The sequence below is a fragment of the Patella vulgata genome, chromosome 3, assembly GCF_932274485.2.
Source record: "Patella vulgata chromosome 3, xgPatVulg1.2, whole genome shotgun sequence".
In the NCBI taxonomy this organism is placed as follows: Eukaryota; Metazoa; Mollusca; class Gastropoda; family Patellidae; genus Patella; species Patella vulgata.
In genome coordinates, this window is record NC_065881.2 from 40,903,520 (window position 1) to 40,924,113 (window position 20,594).

At 35.8% G+C, this 20,594-nt stretch overlaps 1 protein-coding gene and 1 long non-coding RNA gene across 4 annotated transcripts in view; both read right to left on the reverse strand.

Annotated features, from left to right (window-relative positions):
- Positions 1 to 3,873: 3,873 nt before the first annotated feature.
- The window catches only part of LOC126814529 (protein mono-ADP-ribosyltransferase PARP14), a 123,955-nt gene continuing 107,234 nt past the window's right edge, over positions 3,874 to 20,594 (reverse strand). For all 3 annotated transcript variants that reach the window (XM_050539727.2, XM_050539726.2, XM_056099580.1), the window contains 3 exons: positions 10,795 to 10,943; positions 9,338 to 9,518; positions 3,874 to 6,154 (listed from right to left, as the gene is read on the reverse strand). In XM_050539727.2, coding sequence (XP_050395684.2) covers positions 5,862 to 6,154; positions 9,338 to 9,518; positions 10,795 to 10,943 — 623 coding nt within the window. In that variant the 3' untranslated portion in view covers positions 3,874 to 5,861. The remainder of the gene's footprint in view (positions 6,155 to 9,337; positions 9,519 to 10,794; positions 10,944 to 20,594) is intronic.
- Positions 3,874 to 20,594, reverse strand: part of LOC126814566 (uncharacterized) — a 114,037-nt gene continuing 97,316 nt past the window's right edge. The window contains exon 2 of the long non-coding RNA XR_008787552.1: positions 3,874 to 4,540. This is a non-coding gene — a long non-coding RNA (uncharacterized LOC126814566). The remainder of the gene's footprint in view (positions 4,541 to 20,594) is intronic.

Sequence of the window (20,594 nt, forward strand, 5' to 3'; positions counted from 1 at the left end):
TATCAATCTGAAATCAATCGGATGATAACTTTAGCCTCTAGAGCGTCACAAGATTTTTCAAAGAAATCAAGGGCCATAACTTTGGCAGTAATCGGAAATCGTTGAAAATCAATAGGATTCTTCGTCTCATGACCTCAAACACTGTGTATAAATATAAAGTCAATCGTATATTAACTTTAGCCTCTAGAGCGCCCACAAGATTTTTAAAGTGATCAAGGGCCATAACTCTGGCAGTAATTATCGAAAGTCGCTGAAAATGAATAGACTTCTTCGTCTCATGACCTTAAACACTGTGTATAAATTTAAAGTAAATCGGATATTAACTTTAGCCTCTTGAGCGTTCACAAGATCAAGGGCCATAACTCTGGCAGTAATTATCTGAAATCGCTGAAAATCAATAGCCTTCTTCGTCTCATGACCTTAAACACTGTCTCATACGGACGGACGGACGGAAGGAGGCGACGACAATATACGACCACATGTTAATTTGGGCTTATAAAAATGTGACTGGTCTATGCCTCACTCCATACAAATAGCAATTTGTAATGTGTATTGTTGACGGCGCCCCAAACAGTCTGAAACACTAATAAGGCCATGTGGAATCGATAGGGCGACCAGAACGAGTATCTCTAATAATATCATTTGGTGGCAGCGCCCCCAAAGACCGATATGTGGATAGGGCGACCAAAACGAACCCTCTAATGTCATGTGGTGGCGCAGGTGCAGATCCAGAGAGGGGTGATAGGAGGGGCACTTCGCCTATGGGGGCGGTATTATGGGTGCCACTCTCAGAAAATTTTGAAAATTAATTCTGCAGGAAACATGGTTTTCGTGCCACTCGAAGAGTCGATTTTGTATTTTATATCGTCGATTTTATTTCAGGGCGGCAGATTTTTTAGAAGGGGCATTTGATCCTGGTGCCCCCCCCCCCTTGGGTCCGTCCTGTGGTGGCACTCCATATCCTCCACATAAGTGATATAAGAAAGTTTGAACCAGGGCTAACGAACCAGGTACCTATTGGCGTGTAGGCGCCCTTAAAACTGACCGACTGATCAGTGCCTTTAGAGCATCACTGTGTGATCATAATCAAGTGTATTTTGTATTTTATAATTGAAAGGTTGTCAAATTTTAAAATTATCTGTTTGTCTTTAATCAAGTTTTCTCCAGTTTTTTGTTAATACTAACTTCTATGAAGTTGTTATACATGTTCATTTGAATTTCAATATTTAAAATTCAGCCAATGGCCAAGCAGTCTTTTCTTTGAATAAGTTAAAAATTTATTTTCGGGCAATGAAAAATTCGACGGCCTTTTTTTTCTATTAACGTTTAGAGAAAAAATATAACTAACTTATTTCTATGAGATCCACACTGCCCGAAAAGTATTTTCTCGTCTTTTTCTTGTCCACTGCATATGCCTGAAAATATGCCCGAAGCTCTCTTATGATAGGTATGCCCGAAAAAACGGTATTGCCCGAAAAACGGGCATCGGGCCGGAAAGCGGCAGAGGAAACTAGCAGTAAAACGCGTTTGCGACCGTCAAATATTCCAAAATTTTCTTGGCGGGTCATTCGCCTCTCAAAGAAAACCGGCGCCGCTGTCTATAAATCCGAAATTTTTCGGGCATTTCTAGTTTTGCTTCCCTAACTGTCATCGAGCCCTAATAAAACACTAATTTTACTTTTCTTGTAATTGAATATCACGAATTTGTACTGAGTTGACTATGGATTAAAACATTTTCTCTGGAGCCACTCTACTTTGTGCGACATTTTTCAGGCATCGATTATTATTTGTGAATGCAGATGCAACAGGCTGATTGGATGGTTAGAATTCAGAGTGGGATTTCAGTTACAAAACCATTGGATACTTTTGGAGTTGCTTACACGGGCTAGAATAGCAGAAAACGCATTTACGGTGATTAAATTTTCAAATTTTTCTCCGGGAGGGTCAGGCCTCCATATACCGCGCGACGATTGATTGGTTGTTTGGAATTCGGGTCAGCCAGGTTGGCTATATTGGACCAAATTGAAGTTGCTGTATTCGATCAAACCAGGTCATGTTTACGTCACGTCTTGGGAGTCAGAGGAGAAATCATTGCATACACAAGATGATGTTGTCTTTAATCGTTTACTATTTATTACAAATATCGAATCCTAATCAAATTCTCGGATTATCCACTACCCGCGTCTTTTTCCGTCATTTTTATCTCAGAAAGTATTGTACGTCTAACTCTTCATAAAGTTTATCAACTTGTACATCAAGCGCTCAATGTTCGCTTGTGACCTTTGACATCGTGCGTGCAGAAGGTCATAATCGTCGGGCTGTTGATTAGGGGAACCCTTACATTTTTGTCCTGTATACGCTCCATGAGTGTTTTTTGGGGAATCCAGTATTTTTCTAGTAAGATTGGATATCTCTACTTTCCATACCAAAATTGCCATACTTTTATTGCAAATAACCACCCGATAAATACTTTTCTGGGAACCCATCTTTAATAAGGCTATAATATATATTCGACCACTTTGAAGTTGCTTTGTTCACCGGCTGAAATAGCAGGAAAACGCGTTTGCGACAGTTAAATTTACAAAATTTTCTCCTAACGGTCCCGTCTTCGAGGACTGTAAACGATTGATTGGAATTCGAGTCAGCCACCTTAATTAGGCTATATTAGACCGCTTGAAGTTGCTTTGTTCACTAGCTGAAATATCGGGAAAACGCGTTTGCGGCAGTTAAATTTTCAAAATTTACTCCTAACGGTCCCGTCTTCGAGGACTGTAAACGATTGATTGGAATTCCGAGTCAGCCACCTTAATTAGGCTATATTAGACCGCTTGAAGTTGCTTTGTTCACTGGCTGAAATATCGGGAAAACGCGTTTGCGGCAGTTAAATTTTCAAAATTTACTCCTAACGGTCCCGTCTTCGAGGACTATAAACGATTGATTGGAATTCCGAGTCAGCCACCTTAATTAGGCTATATTAGACCACTTTGAAGTTGCTTTGTTCAACGGCTGCAATAGCAGGAAAACGTGTTTGCAGCCGTCAAATATTCCAAAATTGTCTTTGGGGGAGGGGGGGCCGGGGGGTATACAAGGTCGCTGCTGTCTGTAAACCCGAAATTTTTTCGGGCATTATGGGTTCTGCCCCCCTCACTGTCATCGAGCCCCTATGCCCGTTAGCTATAATGAAACTGACTTTCCAGCAAGGGAAATTTAACGGACAGTAAAGTTAACAAATGACAGGTTAGCAAGATAATGATCCGTTAAAATAACTTTGTTTTGAACAACCGACCCCAGGTGTATTCCTGACGAGGGCCCATTAGTGCCAAACAAAACAAAAATATAATCCGTTTAAACGAGTAACTATCTCGTTTGAACGAATTAGTATTTGGATTGTACAGAAGCATGGAAGGGACATGCAGACACTGTGATCCGAAGAGGTGTTTCAAGTAAAGATAGTTTGTATGTAGGTTCTTAACTATTTCTAGCATTGCTGTTAGTAGAAGGAACCACATTTATGAAAAGGGGAATTATACAATAAGTTGGAATTTAACCAATTTGTTTAATGTTAGCCATAACATTGGTGAAGTCATTGTTTTATCTCATGTATATGTTTAATATGGTAAGGACTTGGATTTGAAACCAAAACCCACCATCTTGTCAATAATCACCCTATGACGAAATCTGCGAACGGTCTTGGCTTTCAGTCTTTACCGGAGTTCAGATCTTCCAAGTTTTCAAAGAATTCCTTCTGGGTCACATCGTATAGTACCAATTTTACACTCCCAAATTCCAAATGTACTCCAATCCACTGAATATTAGCTTTTGAAATGGATAATACAATAGATAAAACTTCTTCCAAATGGAAAACTAATAATATAATTATTAAAAAGAATGTTTTATTACTAGAGTTACAATAAAAGAAACAATAACACATTAGTACAGAGCGGCGTAGAATGCGAGATCGTAATAATAAAATTAATATGATTAAAACAGATCAGACATTATTTGAATAAATGGATGTCTTAACCCTGTTACAGAATGCGAAATTTTGTTATGTGTATAGATTTGCGTAAAGTTCTGCCCCATGCTAACGTTTAGTATACGAAACTTTTAATATCATGGATTTAGCTGTTCAAGTTATCAAAATTGATTGAAAATCAATATACTTGTTCGTCTCAAGATCTTAAACTCTGTGTATCAATCTGAAGTCAATGTGGGCGTATAAAAAAGGTTCTATGATCGTATGGTTCAAGTGGAAGTGAACGTAAAACTCTATGAAGGAACGAACGAACGTATCCTTCAATATGTTAAAATCACTGATGATTATTTCTGACACGGTCTAATCTAATTAAATTGATTTATTAAAGATATATTACGACAGATAAGACAAAGAGCTGGCAGTTCTCACTATAATAGTTAAAGATACATTATGGGAGATTAGATAAAGAGCTGCAGTTCTCGCTATAATAGTTAACAAGGGCCATAACTCTGGCCGTAATTATCGGAAATTGCTAAAAGTCAATAGGCTTCTTCGTCTCATGACCTTAAACACTGTGTATGATTCGATATAAGAGTAGGCCGTAGTGCCGCTGTCGGTCAAAATTTCTCTCATAGCACACTGTATGGCGTATGACCGTCTTCATTAGCCCAGTCGGAGCATAACAGTAGGACATTAAACCCAATTTCATTTCATTTCATTTGTTTAAGCAGTCTGAACCCTTCTGGTATTTGATTATTGTGCATAGCTATACACTTTATTCTTTCTAACCGTATCACCAGTATAGTTTTAAATCAACAAGATAACAGGACCTCGATTTTTTGTCTCATCTGAGCAACAGATGCTATTAACGTCTAGGCCATTTTCCATGCACCACTGACATGAGTAGGAACTTTCTCACTCAACACCTGTATCGAAGCTAAAACCTCCTGGTTAGTGAGCTAGTGCGATATTATTATTGTTTATATAGCTAATTGAATGGTACATTGTAAAACAAGATATCCAACCACATACATTTTGGTGTGCACGTAAAAGAACCCAAGAAGAAACACTGCCAACCAGCATTTCCCAGTAATTAAAAAATAACTATGTGTTATTCTGAATGGTACCAAGCTAATTAATTTGCAATCCAAAATTAGGTTATGATCATAGAAAAAAACGGATGTAGAGTTACATAACAAATTGCACACGAGTTGACACAAAGTCAAGTTAATATAATATTTTTATATCAATTTACATATGCATATTCAAGAATATAATGGCAATGATTATTCAAAACAAAAGGAAACAAATGGTTACAGACTAATACTGATCATTAATGCATTTACCTTTATTGACGTTTTAGTGAGCAATTTGTCTGTGTTGATATCCAACGAGTGTTAATATTTTTTGATATCAAAAAAGACGATTAGAAGATTTTATTTATCGCAAAACCCTTTCTTACACGCATAAAAAAATAAATGACAAATCAAATTGATATGTAACCTATGAAGTATCTCTCAGTAGAATCTGAAGGTTATCACATACACGTTATCTGCTACAGAATGTGTTACCGGGTGATAAAGGTTTGTATAACAACAGTACAGGTGTTAGTTGCATGTTCTCACATTGGAATTGGTATATATATGTCCTACAAAGACCCAATGATTATCCCCGCCTTGGCCCCCCGGGTAGAGCATTTAAATGCCAAGTGGTTAAATAAAAAATAACTGGTTAGTGGTTACCCCGAGAAAATTGTGAGTAACATCAAATAGAATAAGCATTCAAAAAATAATTATACTGGTAAATATAAGTTTGATCCTATTTTAAATACTATGTTACTTTTCTTAGATTGTTATATCATTCATGAAATCACTTAGGTTAGATCCTATGCGCCATGCTTATAATATATAAGATAATCAGGATAAGCTTGTGCATCATGACATACTACATACATTGTTGGATTCCTTAGATTATCAACCATTGAATTGTACTCCTCTTCACTGTTAGATTTCTTTGGTGGTGGTCGTTTCAAATGTGATTCACCTCGAGTATATTCTCCAACCAACACTCTGCATTGATACATTCGACAAACCCCATTATTATCTGGCTTTGCATATTTGGATTGAGCTGAATAACTTGAGTTTACTGCAAAGTAGGCTCCCTGGCCAAAACAAGTAGCTGCAAATATCGGAAATAAAAATTAAATGCAGTGGATATAATAATATATATTGTTTTTTTGTACAATTATTTAAAAATGCTATCCTGATATATAACAGTTTGAAAAATCTAAAGTTTGTTTTGCTTTATTTCAGAGGATTTACATACATGTGTATTGTTAGTTTCATTTCCCTTACTGATGTCCAATTAATTATACCCATTTGCCAAATCAAGGTGTCCCTGCATCATTCCTATTGGGTCAAGTAACAATGTTGAACAAATATTAATAGGGTAACATATCTACCAATTTTGCTTGTAATCATTGATTGGATTAGGTGCAAGCGGTCTAAAATACCACAAACTGCCCTTTCAAGGTGCCCATGTCCAGCTGATCTGAAGTCAAGTAACTTTATTTCAATGATCATCGCCCATCAAGCAATTTAGAAGAAATTCAAAATACATAAAATTTTCAACTCAAGAATCCAGACGCACTCCTATGGGGTAGACCACAAGGTAAGCAAACAGCACCCTTTTAGAATGCAACCCTTTATCTTTTTAAAAAACTGGTAAGGATGATTCCTACCATTCTGACCAGCCACTTTAGGAACAAGCTAATTCATTTGAATAAACCTAAATAAAGACCACCCTTGCAACATACCTATCAAAGCGATTTAACAAGAAGTCGAAAATGACTACTTGTTCATTTACATGAGCGCTAGCTATTTGGCTATAAATTATAAACTGAAAAAAGGAGATATTGGGTTGTGTTGTTTCATCAACTCTATGTCCCTATATAATAAAACCAATTTCATTCACACATTGGTCCTGAATTGCATTGATAAGATTTGAAAACCAAATCAAAAAGGAAGAGAAAACTATGAAATTTACACCAGAATTTCAATTTTAATTGCCAATAAACCATTTAACCAAATTTGAAATATACTTTCCAGGCATAGCTGTTTCTATCTAAAGGTTTACTGTTTGAATGGCATTTAGTAATTAAACACATTAGTTGGTAACGACAAGAGAATCATTGTTGAAACGTAGCTTTAATAGAAATACAGTAACTGTTATCCATCGAACTGTTGTGTTTATTGCCAATAAACCATTTAACCAAATTTGAAATATACTTTCCAGGCATAGCTATTTCTAAAGGTTTACTGTTTGAATGGCATTTAGTAATTAAACACATTAGTTGGAAACGACAAGAGAATCATTGTTGAAACGTAGCTTTAATAGAAATACAGTAACTGTTATCCATAGAACTGTTGTGTTTATTTCTAAAGGTTCTGGCCATTTCAATGCTATGAAAGTTTTTAACATTTTCTAACTCAGAGAAAGTTTGAAAAAGATAGGTTGCCAGGCAATGAAACATATGCCCACATCAACTAAATTGTCCGAGCAGTCGACAAGGGTTGTCATATATTTGTAGGTAATGGGGGGGGGGGGGGGACATTTACAAGATGGGCCATAACTGTAGAAGTTATAAAAAGAAATTGCTGAAATTCAATAGGATTTTTCACTTTACTAATCTAGATGATGCATAGATCAGATGATAACTTTTGTCGTTAAAGTGTTAACAAGGTGCAACAAACTGAAACAAGGACCATGACTATAGACATAATTAACGGGAATTGCTGAAATTCAATAGGGTGTCACTAATATAAGTGACGCATATAAATTTCTTATAGATCAGATGATAACTTTTGTCATTAGAGTGTTCATAAAGTACAACAAAGTGAAACAAGGGCCATAACTCCAGACGAAATGACCGGAAATTATTAAAATTAAACAAGTCTCTTCATCTCAATAATGTAAATAACATACATGTATACTCTTCAAAAAAAGTAGGAGATATTCAGAAACAATACAAAACTGCGGAAATGCACTGCTGTTTTTATTAGAGGTAACCAGTGTATGTTAATAACAGGCCAATTGCCTACACATGAACATAAACAGTTCATGTGAGCAGCTTATCTGACGGCCCCATTTCACTCGCAAAGAGACACACTGTCAAAAGAGAAAACAGACGTTTTTGATTTTTGTCCTAATAATGAGTAATTGCTCCACCAATCCTCAGACATTCAGCCATTCGTCGTGGCATGCTCCTAATCAACCGTCACGATTTGGGGCAATCTGACCCACTCCTCTTGCAGTTCCACGGCCAATTCTTGCAGTGTTGTCGGTTGATGTGGACTTCGACGAACATGTCTCCCGATCAAATTAAACGTAACACACTAAAGCAAAGATACACTAAACAGTAAATCTTATGCAAGAACCGATAGGAAAGCAAACATGGATAGATAAACCAGCATGCGGCAGTTTTCATCAACCCTTCCTTGAAGTGTCAAATTTGACAATGAACCCCTCCCACGTGTATAGCGCTATTGCGTGTCGCATGTGCAGCTCAGAAGGTTCTGTTGGGGCGATAAGTTCAAGTGTCCATGACTATTTATCATATGACAACCTGCATAGGTATTTGCATTTCAATATCCCCTACATTTTTTGAAGAGTATATATCAATTTCAAAACAACCAGATGATAAATGTAGTCTGTAGAGTGTTCACAAAAAATTGTGGACGACAGACTAGGGCGACGGCAATATACAACGACATTTCTATGTGGGCGTATAAAAAAAAACCCAACACCTCTATATTACAATATTTCAAACTGAAGGGCAATGACTGCAAATATCGGACAGTGATTATTAGTTTACAAATAATTGCATGATAAATAACTGGAATTTCTATAAATATGTGTAAAAGTTATTACAGAAGTCGAACGGGTGGATGGACTAACAAGCTGACCGACAGGGACAACAATTTGCGAAAAATTTGAAATGTAATCAGAAAGATAACTGATCCTACCTATGCATTGCCTTTGTTCAACTGATTTGAAATTTAAGCACAGTGTTTATGTTTGTTAGACGAATAATCATAATATCGCACCCGTGTCATCTGTCAATCCTTCCAACTTATTTTGATTCTTTGTAGTTGATTTTTTATACGCTTATTTAATACGGACCTATTGTAAATAATGTGTACTTTATACAAAGCAGATTTTCCGCCAGATATGCTACTATTGCCTCACAGTACGATGTTTATTCAAATTTAAATATCTATGCGATATTTATTGATTTAAAACCTTAAGTCCACATACCGGGTATTCCTATTGCTTTGTAAAAATGTCAAAGCGTGTTCTTACCGTTTTTACCACTGTAGCCACGATTAAAACCACCATGGTTAATATTATCAACAGATGTCTCAACCGTTCCGTGCCAAAGTACGTCCTTTTCTACATCTTTTTGTGTTGTCAGCTCTTGTATCATCTGTAGTTTTTTAGATGCATATTGTTGATACAGTGGTTTATTTTCTATTCTTTCAATCTGTGGAAATGTATAAACTAAATCAAATAGGCATTGTTCATAATATTGTTGACAGGAAACAGAACTACAAACCAGCGGTTGCCAGGCAAGATACACCCACATTTTGAAAGAGATGAATAGAGAACAAGCTAAAAAAAAATAAGAAGCAATGTTTTGCACAACCAGGGGTCATAATCCAGGAAGTCTGAAATGCGCGAATATCGAAATGGACTGAGATATTTGGAATATAAAGATATATTTTAAGTTTCATCAAAATCGGATAAAAAAAGAGTTTTTTCGTACAATCAGGGGCCATAATCCAGGAATTTATGGTCTGAAATGCGCATATATTGAAAGGGACTGAGATCTTTGGGATATAAAGATATATTTTAAGTTTCATCAAAATGAACAAAAACTGTGACCTCTAGAAGGTCCACAATCTTCGTACTACATTACTACATACTTTTACACAATTTGTGTACAAGGAACATACTTTTAATTACACAATTTGTGTACAAGGAGCGGCCATTTTGTCGGGAATTTTGTTTCATTTTTCCCAAAATTCACACTTAATCTTCCTTATGGTGCAACGGTGATATATTTAAAAGGTTTTTAAAATCGGATAAAAACTGTGACTTCTAGAGGTTCCACAAGCTAAAAATGTGATTTTCCATACAATCAGGGGCCATAATCCAGGAAATTATTATCTGATATGTGCGAATATCCAAAGGAACTGACATATTTGGGTTATAAACATATATTTTAAGTTCAATCAAAATCGGACCAAAACACTTTTACACTATTTGCGTTCAAGGCGCGGCCATTTTGCCGGGCAGTTTCAGTCCAATTTTTACGAAATTCGAACTCAATGATATATTTAAACGATTTTTAAAATCAGACAAAAACTGTGACCTCGAGAGTACCCACAAGCTAAAATCGCGATTTTCTCTTACAATCAGGGGCCATAATCAAGGAGCTTAAGGTCTGCGCAATTATCGAAAGAAAGCAAGATCTTTGGGATATTTTTCATCAAAATTGAGAGAGTGAGAGAGAGAGAGGGTTTAGGGGTCTTTAGCAGTGGGAGGAAACCGGAGGTCCCGGAGAAATCCCACGAGGTTGGACAGGTGACCCTACTCCTTGTCACGTACAACCGAGGATTCAAAACCACGCCAGTCGACTCAATGACAGACTTTATGATACAGCGCGCGCACGCCAACCATCCATTGTTATAATACAAAATTTTACAATCATATATCGTTTGTACCTTTGATTCTAAAACTGTTAAAATTTCACTAACCTTTTCAATACTGCATACTAATGTACCAAGCGTTGCTTTGAAATTCTTTTCAACTATTTTGTATTCGTCACTACTTTTCTTTAATTCTTCAATGTTAATATCGTTTCTGGTCCGATTGGACCAATGTTTGGGTATTCTAGTGTCTAACCCTAAAATAACAAAGATAGGTTGCCAGGCAACGAAACATACGCCCACAGCAGCTAAATCGTCCGGGCAGTCAACAAGAGTTGTCACATATTTTTACTTTTTTCAGTAATGAAACATTTATAATACACCAAAATCTGATTATAAATTATAATTGTTTGTTTTTGAACACATATTTTGGCATTTAAAATTAGTATTAACAGGTTAGTATCGAAAAGTAAAATGTTTTTGTGATTTTTCAACTAGAATTGGGTTAACAGTATCGTACTTTGGAATTTAACCCAATAACATTCACACAGTATTTATCTCTAAGGTTTTTTGTTTTGTCTATACGTGTATATTACCCATAATGTTAATGGGATGCCCCGATATTTACGGGAGAGATTTTTATTTGTGATACCCCAAATATTAATGGGATGACCCGATATGTACGGGAGAGATTTTTTTTATTTTGTGATACCTCAATACTATGAAATTGGGATGACCCGATATGTTACGGGAAAAGTTTTATGTGAAACCCCAGTCAGGTGGGATTGGTTTAACCCCAGGAGAGGGTCGTGCTCAGAATTAAGAGCGAACGTATTGTCTTGTTTTGTGTTGTGTTTAAAAATTATAGAGATAAACCGTAATTAATTTTGATAAGTTCTTTCAAAATATCTTATTGAAGATTAGTGAAATGTGTTCAGATTATTCTTTAGCTCGAGATAAAACAATATGACATCCTAATTTCAACTGTATCCATGTAAATAACAAGATGTTTACACCCATGAAATTAATTTAAGAATGTCATTTCAAAAAATCCATTTGATTGCATGCGAGTTCAATATTTAACACTCTTAATTTTTTATTGTAAAATTTCTCTCTCCATGGGCCATATCTATGCTTTTAAAATTAATCCTAATTTGTCGTCACATTCATGTTTGTTTATATTAATGCAAGAATTATGGGATTTATTGTGGGAAGGGGCGCAACTCTTACTTGACCTGGCTAAAGAGACTGGATAATCAACCACATTAAAAACCAAACTCCTGGTTACGCATGGGCAATGGACTTTACGTCAAATATTGACAACCTTCCCAGACCCTCCGTATGTTGAAGACTAGGAGGTTCTGGGTGACCGAGACTACAAGTTAGGATGGCCTAGTGGTCTAGAGTGTCACGCTTCGACCTCTAGTTGGCCGGTCACCTCTGGCTTGCGGCTGTGGTTTCGATCCCAGGTGTGAGCGTATGTGGCTTGGAGATAGGGGCGCCTTCTCAACCTTGTGGGTTTACTCCGGGTACTCCGGTTTCCTCCCACAGCAAAGACCCCTGCGCGTGCGCTAAGATCATTAAAATGAACTTGTCTGCGATATCACCTTCGGTGGAAGCGGACGTGAAACGCTAAGAACAACTATTAACCGGATTGTCTGCGATATCACCTCGGTGGAAGCGGACGTAAAACACAACAAACTACTACTACTATTAAACGGATCGGACATGTGCCATTCCCTCTCAAACATCAAACCAATCACGGCATTTAGGAGGAATCCTAATTTGAAGGATACGCTGCAGAAAGCAAGATTCATCTATCCACCACGGGACCCGCAAACCAGCGGAGTCACGGTTCAAAATCTATTCGAAAAATGTATCAAGAAGGACTGTGATATCTGCTACAAATTAGACCAAAATAACTACTTTATTAGTGGTAAAACTGCCAAGAAATATTCCTGCCGCACGGGCTATAATTGTTTAAGTAGAAATATAATCTAACTATTAACATGTTCCTCCAAAAAACAATACGTACGTAGGAGAAAGCAAACGTGTCTTTTCAAAACGAATAAAGGAACACTATGCAGATATTAGACACAACATGCCAAAGCCGGCGGCACTACACTTCAACTTAGATAGACACATACGAGTAGAAATGTTATGATTAAAATTATAGAGCTTTGTAAGACTGACCCAGATAACGGCAAAAACGATGCCGTAAGGAAAGCCAATGAATTCAAATGGATTCACACTTTAAGAACATTCGCACCGGATGGCATTAAACATAAGATGTAGTCCCGAGGGGTCCCCCACTTTATTGTTTACTATTTTATTTTTACATGAGTAATTAATTCCAGTTGAGAAACTATTATTTAATCACTAAGGTTAGTGAAACAATTGTTTGCTGTTTTGGGGGCAATTTTTCCCGATCAATCAGGCACAATTAATTCAATATACAGTAATTATAGTCTTTTTACCTTTAGAAATAATCAAAAATTTAATTAGGCCAATTTAAATTCAGGGATAGTTTCCATCAAAATTAAATATTTAGAAGGATACTTTTTTTTTATTTCAAAATCAAAATCAATCAAAGTCCTATGTTTTTATTTAGTACATTCCTTTCGCATGTTTTGCAAAAAAATATCCTTGAATTTGTTGAATTAAGTAGATCCAACTTTGCCCACCATTCCAATAATGGGCCTAGCAAATTAAATATAAGACATTTTGGGAATTCAAAATTTCATATTAAATGTAGTTTAGTATTAAAGTACAGGAAATATGTAAATTTTGAGATATTATGCGCTCCCAAATCACCAAATGTTCCCCCCAAAAAAAACGGCCAAAACATTATTGACTGCCATTCACCACCATTGACGTTTGCCCCTCTATAGCCGCCATTTTGTTTCTCCTGAGCGAGACCATTCTATTATTAGACTTGTGTAGGCTTAGCGCTATCTAGTGTTTATAGTATAAATCTATGGTTCCACGTGACTTTTTGTTTACGCCATTGCAAAGCAGAAGTCAGTATTTCAGTCAGTTAGTTAGTTACTGTTTGTTAGTAAACTGTTACGTTTCTTACATCTTTTACAATGGAATTCACTGGTGAAACTTTGAAGTTTGGTTCTTTAAGCACCACAGAGTTAAGAAAAGAATTAAGCAGAAGGGGCGCCAAGTTATCATGCCGTAAACAGGAGTTGATCGATCGGTTGGTATAATAGGCCTTTTTTGTTTACTTTTTGACGGCAGCACGATTTACCAAATACCACCACATACTACCTTATTATTGTTAAAAACAAAGAGAACACTTTAATTATATTTTTAAAAAAATCAATTAATATGCAGAAAACTTGCCTAAATTGTACGATAAATATTAAACTTGTAAATGTACCGGTAAGTCTATTTAGCTTTATTATTAGGCCTAAACTGATCGAGTAGCTCAAGTTTTCCGCAAATTAACTAAATTTTATTTCATATAATTCAAGTATTATGTCAGTTTTTCACAATAGTAAAGGTAGTATATGTGGTAGTATTGGGCTGTAGGTTTGTAGGCCTTTTTGTAATGTAGGCTTAGGCCTATGCCAGAAAAATGTGAATTTTAGATTATCGGGCAACATACCATATCAGTTCATTGCATTAATTTTAATCATACTTAGAAAAGTTATAATATATGTAATATAGAAGAAATAGAATTTCAAATATTATTTTTTCTGATAAATCATGCACAAGAGACTGGTTTAAAATCCAAGAAAACTGGGAAAATGTTAATTCTGAACTATTTTCTCTGTTCTTTTTGATTGAATGTTTTATTTACCTTTCTTTTATTTTTATATTTTCAGTTTGGAAGCATATGAAAGGAATTTTAATTTTGGAAAATCCCAAGTGGTGAATCAGTCTGAGTATCAAATGGACACACCGAAAGAACACTTATATAAAGATTTACATGAGGGAAGTGTCATACCAGAAATAACTATGGACAACATTGAAAGCTATCTGGGTTCCCTGAATAAGAGTTTAAGTAGAGAGAGCATAAATCTTGTGAATGAAAAATTCCTTATATACATCAAGACCGTAGATGAAACAGGAGCATTCTTTTATTAAAAGTCAGTGTAGAGCTGAAATGCGAAAAGCATGTAAAATACAATATTGACATTGCTGTAAATTCATATGGCCTAATCGACAAGTGTCAATGTGATTGTGGAGCTGGTATGGGCCCAGAAGCTCATTGCTGTGTTGTATGCTCTGTTTATTTTTTGTACTAAAGGTAAAGTTGTAACTGAAGAGACCTGCACAGAGGCTACAAACGTTCCATCATACCAAACGTCGTCAAGGTTCACCTTTGAAGCAGGGCTCGAACTAGTGGGCGAAGTTGAAGTCGCCCTTGTGTCGCTGTATATTTACTGAAGGGCGAAGTTATTCTGGAGACAGATTTACCGTACATAAACAAACACGTGTGACTCACTGTGAGGCTCGAAGGGAAATGTCAAAATTAGACATGTGAATAAGTTTGGGAGACGTATTTCTACATTTTTATATGAGAAACTAGGCAAAGCTATTTTAACTGTTTTGTTAAAGATAATTTAAATCCATCTAAAAACAATAATAATTCAAAATATAGCCAAGGAATCTAATTATTAGAACCTCTACCCAACTCTGAAAATTGTAGCCAAACAGCAACGACCCCATTAAACATGGCGGTGGATACAATATTTTCTTGTGGTATTGAGATCTATCAATAAAGACAGGCTTGTTTTTGTTCTATATACAAAGAGACTTTATATAAGATAGGTTGCCAGGCAACAAAACATACGCCCACAGCAGCTAAATCGTCCGAGCGGTCGTCAAGGGTTGTCGCATATTTATTCCTTTGTGGTAATTGGGAGCCTTTACAAGACAGTTCCATACAGATCAGATTATAAATTTTGTCGTTTGAGGGTTTACAAGGTTCTACAAACTGAAACAAGGGTCTCAACTCTGGAAGTAATCTACAGAAATTGTTGAAATTTGACAGGCTTTTTCGTTTTACTAATTTAAATAATGCATACAAATTTCATACAGATCACATTTGTCATTCAAACGTTCACAATCGCCATAACTCTAGAAATTATTGACGGAAATTGCTGAAATTCAATAGACCTGTTTCACAAATTTAAATGATACATATAAATTTCATACATATCGGATTATCAATCGAGCATTAACAAGGTTTAACAAAGTGAAATAAGAGCAATAACTCTAGAAGTAATTATTGTAAATTGCTGAAATTCAATAGGCTTTTTCGTTTCACTAATTTAAATCATGCATATAAATTTCACAAAGATCAGGTGATAACTTTTTGCGTTAGAGCGTTCACAAGGATCAATAAAGTGAAACAAGGGCCATAACTCTAGACATAATAAACGGTAATTGCTGAAATTCAATAGTCTTCTTCGTTTCAGCAATCTAAATAATGCATATAAATTTCAGAAAGATTGGATCAATAAAGTGAAACAAGGGCCATAACTCTAGACGTAATAAACGGAAATTGCTGAAATTCAATAGGATTCTCCGTTTCACTAATCTAAATAATGCATATAAATTTCACAAAGATCAAATGATAACTTTTGGCGTTGGAGCGTTCACAAGGATCAATAAAGTGAAACAAGGGCCATAACTCTAGACGTAATAAACGGAAATTGCTGAAATTCAATAGGCTTCTTCGTTTCAGTAACCATAATAATGCATATAAATTTCAGAAAGATCGGATGATAACTTTTGTCGTTAGAGCGTTCACAAGGATCAATAAAGTGAAACAAGGGCCATAACTCTAGACATAATAAACGGGAATTGCTGAAATTCAATAGGCTTCTTCGTTTCAGCAATCTAAATAATGCATATAAATTTCAGAAAGATCGGATGATAACTTTTGATGTGAGAGCGTTCACAAGGATCAATAAAGTGAAGCAAGGGCCATAACTCTAGACATAATAAACGGAAATTGTCGAAAATCAATAGGCTTCTTCAATGCATCTAATAATGCATATAATTTTCAGAAAGATCGGATGATAACTTTTGACGTGAGAGCGTTCACAAGGATCAATAAAGTGAAGCAAGGGCCATAACTCTAGACGTAATAAACGGAAATTGTCGAAAATCAATAGGATTCTTCGTTTCACTAATTTAAATAATGCATGTAAATTTCAGAAAGATCGGATGATAACTTTTGGCATTAGAGCGTTCACAAGAAATTGTGGACGATGGACGGACGGACTGACAGACGAACGGACGGGGGCGACGGCAATATACGTCCACATTTTATTTTCTAAAATTATTGAGGGGGGCACCGCCACTGCTACCGGAAAACACTAACCCCTTGCTATTACAAGAAGAAGACGACGGGACAAAAGAAGAAAAAAAAAAGAATTTGTATCTCCCTACAGTTGACCACAACGACGATGTACAGAAGAAGAAAATGGATATAATTTCTACATTGCGCGTGTGACCATTATAATGATATATATTATATATTCGCGTGTGTTAATGTTATGAAAATAATTTATATAGATGTGATTTCAGTTATTTGCGTGTGCGCAAATTAGAATATTTTTCATTATATATGCGATTCCAAGAACGCGTGTGTGTGAACAGTAAAATTATCTGCGACATAATTATGTGATTTCAATGTCTCGCGTGTATGAACACTTTCGTATATATGTATGAACTTTACTACCAGTGTTTTATTCTTTTGCCGTTTACATTTTTGTTGTTCATATAACTTTTTATCAGTGTATTGTTATTTTTCGTATTTTTGTTAATATTTTAATTAGGGTAGTTACCATCGACTCCATTTATATTTAATTTTGTAATGGTCTTAAAAAGTTATTTCATATAATTCATAACTTTATTCAAAAAAGAAAGGAAGGTATGTTACATAATCACAGATTATCTGATGTTATAGACGCTTCCTGCCAACTTGACACCTGTTCGCTATCGACATCCCTGGAGTTCTTGGTCTATGTGATTATGTAACGATTAGTTAACCTTACCTTGGTGGCATGTCTTATTTAAATTTAAACATTCTTTGACGATAAGCAAATGTTAAACCTGATATGATACATGATACATCAGCCAGATGTCTAATAAGATTCCTTTGTCTGGAATGGTATATAAGCCCAGATAACAAACAAATCGACAGAGAGGTCCGGACAGGACACGAGAGCGGAGGCCATGGGCGCCTTGGCACAGACGAGACGGAATGAGGGAGAGCGTATTGGAGTTGGCACTAGGATATGGCTCCCTCAGTACAAGTTAGTTATGGAGTCTTTAAGTTTTGTACATAATATGTTACAAGAAGCAGAGAATAAAAGTATTATAAGATGTTAAACTAGTCTTGTCATCCAGAACTTGATTAAAGAACCAATAATATTACACGGGGGCGACAACAATATACGACCACATTTCAATGTGAGCGTATAAAAATTTATTAAACACTTGAGTGCCTTTAATTTTTATTCTCTACACATCTTACTGCACTCTCACCATTAATTATAAATTAAACTTTAAACTAAACACTTCACATATTTTTAATTTTTTTTTTTTTTTTAATTATGGAATTTGGTTTATTCTTCCATGTCGAAAGACATTTACAATATCACTGCCAGATGCCCCTTTTTAGCTAACTGCAATTCACTAGGACACCATTTTACAGATTTTACTTGTTTTAATGATAAAGATTCCTTAAAGGAGCTAAGTCGCTAAAATTTAGGACCTAGAAATTGACACAAATGGGTCGCAACGCATACAATAATGTAATATGAATGTATATAAATTGATTTACATTCAATCGTTTCTGTTTTTACTGTAATTTCTAATCAGTTAGGTTCGGCGAAATACGCCAGTATTCTCAATCGAATTTCAATCTCTAGCTTCTGGTTATTCCAGTCTACGCCGATAATATTTATTGGGTATGCTCTGCAGATAAGAATATAGCGTTACTGTTTGACATGACTTGTGGAATATGCCTTGCCTCGTTTTACGGGTCCTATATTACAAATAGCGCTGAAACGCATTATGGTACACGATTCGTGTACCAATTGTAAAATGTTTATTTTGTCTTAAATATTGGATATCAGAAGGTCATCTTTTCCCGGTAAAATCACAACATCAATGTTGATTTAAACCGATAAATAAATCGTGTTTTCAATGTTGAAGATTTTGGATGATATTGAGTTAGAGACTTTTGTGGACAGATATCATTTCGTTCATAATTGAGCTTAAAGTGGTATCATGTTAGCGTTTTCGTTCAAAATATTAAATTATAATGGTACTTTTCAAGAGGTCTGGAAATGTTAATCAAAAACACATTAACTCAGAGATATGTTTAGTTGTTAGTTTATTCTTAGTCTTCATCAGAGGATTCAAAATCAAAAGTTCATATGAGCGAGATAAAAATTTTCTTGGTTGCTGGCCTTTGGATATGCTTCAGAAACCAGTTCACATTGTAAATCTTCATTCCAGCCATGCAGCAAAGACCAAGTATACGGCAAGGTGGTGATAAAGAAAGGTCTGTTATTTTTTCACCCAGAAAATCTTTTTTCTAGCGTCATCTACTGATGTAAGTCGTCTTTCGCGAAATGTTCTACCTTTGCCCGTCTCATTATCGATCAAAATTTGTATATTTGGATCATCATTTGCGAAGAGAGTGATTGGGAAGTCTATTTCGCCCATGCCAGAACGCAAAATACAATTTGTTTCGGCACCTCCATTAATTTACACTGCGAAGATGAATAGGTAAGATATTTTGGTATCCTTGTGGTTGGTTGTCAGTTCTAGGATATTCTTGACACTTTCAATACTAATCTTGATATTGTTTGATCCAATCATGATTAGTATTGAAAGTGTCGAGAATATCTTGGCCTACGGTACTACCGTGCTTTCAGTGGTAATGACTCTCTGTCTTTCTTTTTCACGATAATCCCAACTTTCTAACAATTTTTAAAGAACTGGGATAGACAAATGATGCTTCTGATGACGTAATTGCTGGTTTAGAAAAAATTGTTTGTACATGTACCTTGTACGGCGAAATCCGACTTACATCAGTAGTTGACACTAGAAGAAAGATCTTCTGGAGAAATTTTAATTGTGATAAAAATAACAAAACTTTCTTTCTTTATTACCATCTTGCCCGAGCAGTCTTTTGCTGTATATTAAACGCAATAATTATGTTGCAGCAATGTGGAGACAGGTTGCAAAATTAATGATCGAACAAGATGACTTTGCGATACAAGGCTGGAATGAAGATTTACAATGTGAATGGGTATCTGAAGCATATCCAAAGGATATACGCAGGCTGTTGATCAGCCATCAAGAAGATATCTATCCCGCACATATTATAAGAATAAACTAATATCTAAACATGTGTTTTTTTATGTACATTTCAAGATCTCTCGAAGAGTACCATTATAATTTAATATTTTGAATGACGATATTGGCACTGAACGAAAACTTGAGAAAACACTTTTCAGGTCAATTTTGAACCAAGTGGTTTCTGTCCCCCAAAATACACTTACCCTCCCTCATACAATGGTAATCGTATACACATATTTTGAGATGTGCAGTGGAATTAAAAAGTAATGTTTTTACCAAGCTCTAAGAAAATCATCAACGTGAACGCCAATTGTACCCCCCCCCCCTTTCCATAAACGCACACCTGCTAACCCCACCCCACCTCCCCACAAATCATAAATTCACAGCTCGGGTGGCGATTCCCCCCCCTTCAGCCACCGAACTAGTAGACTCAATGTTTCTGCAGCTATAGTAGATCGTACAACTCGTTTTATTTTGTTTGCTTGCCAATTTAATGGGCAACACTGATTAACAGAGACTAATAGAATCAAATGAGCTCCTACACTTCCTACGCCATTGCAAATGTT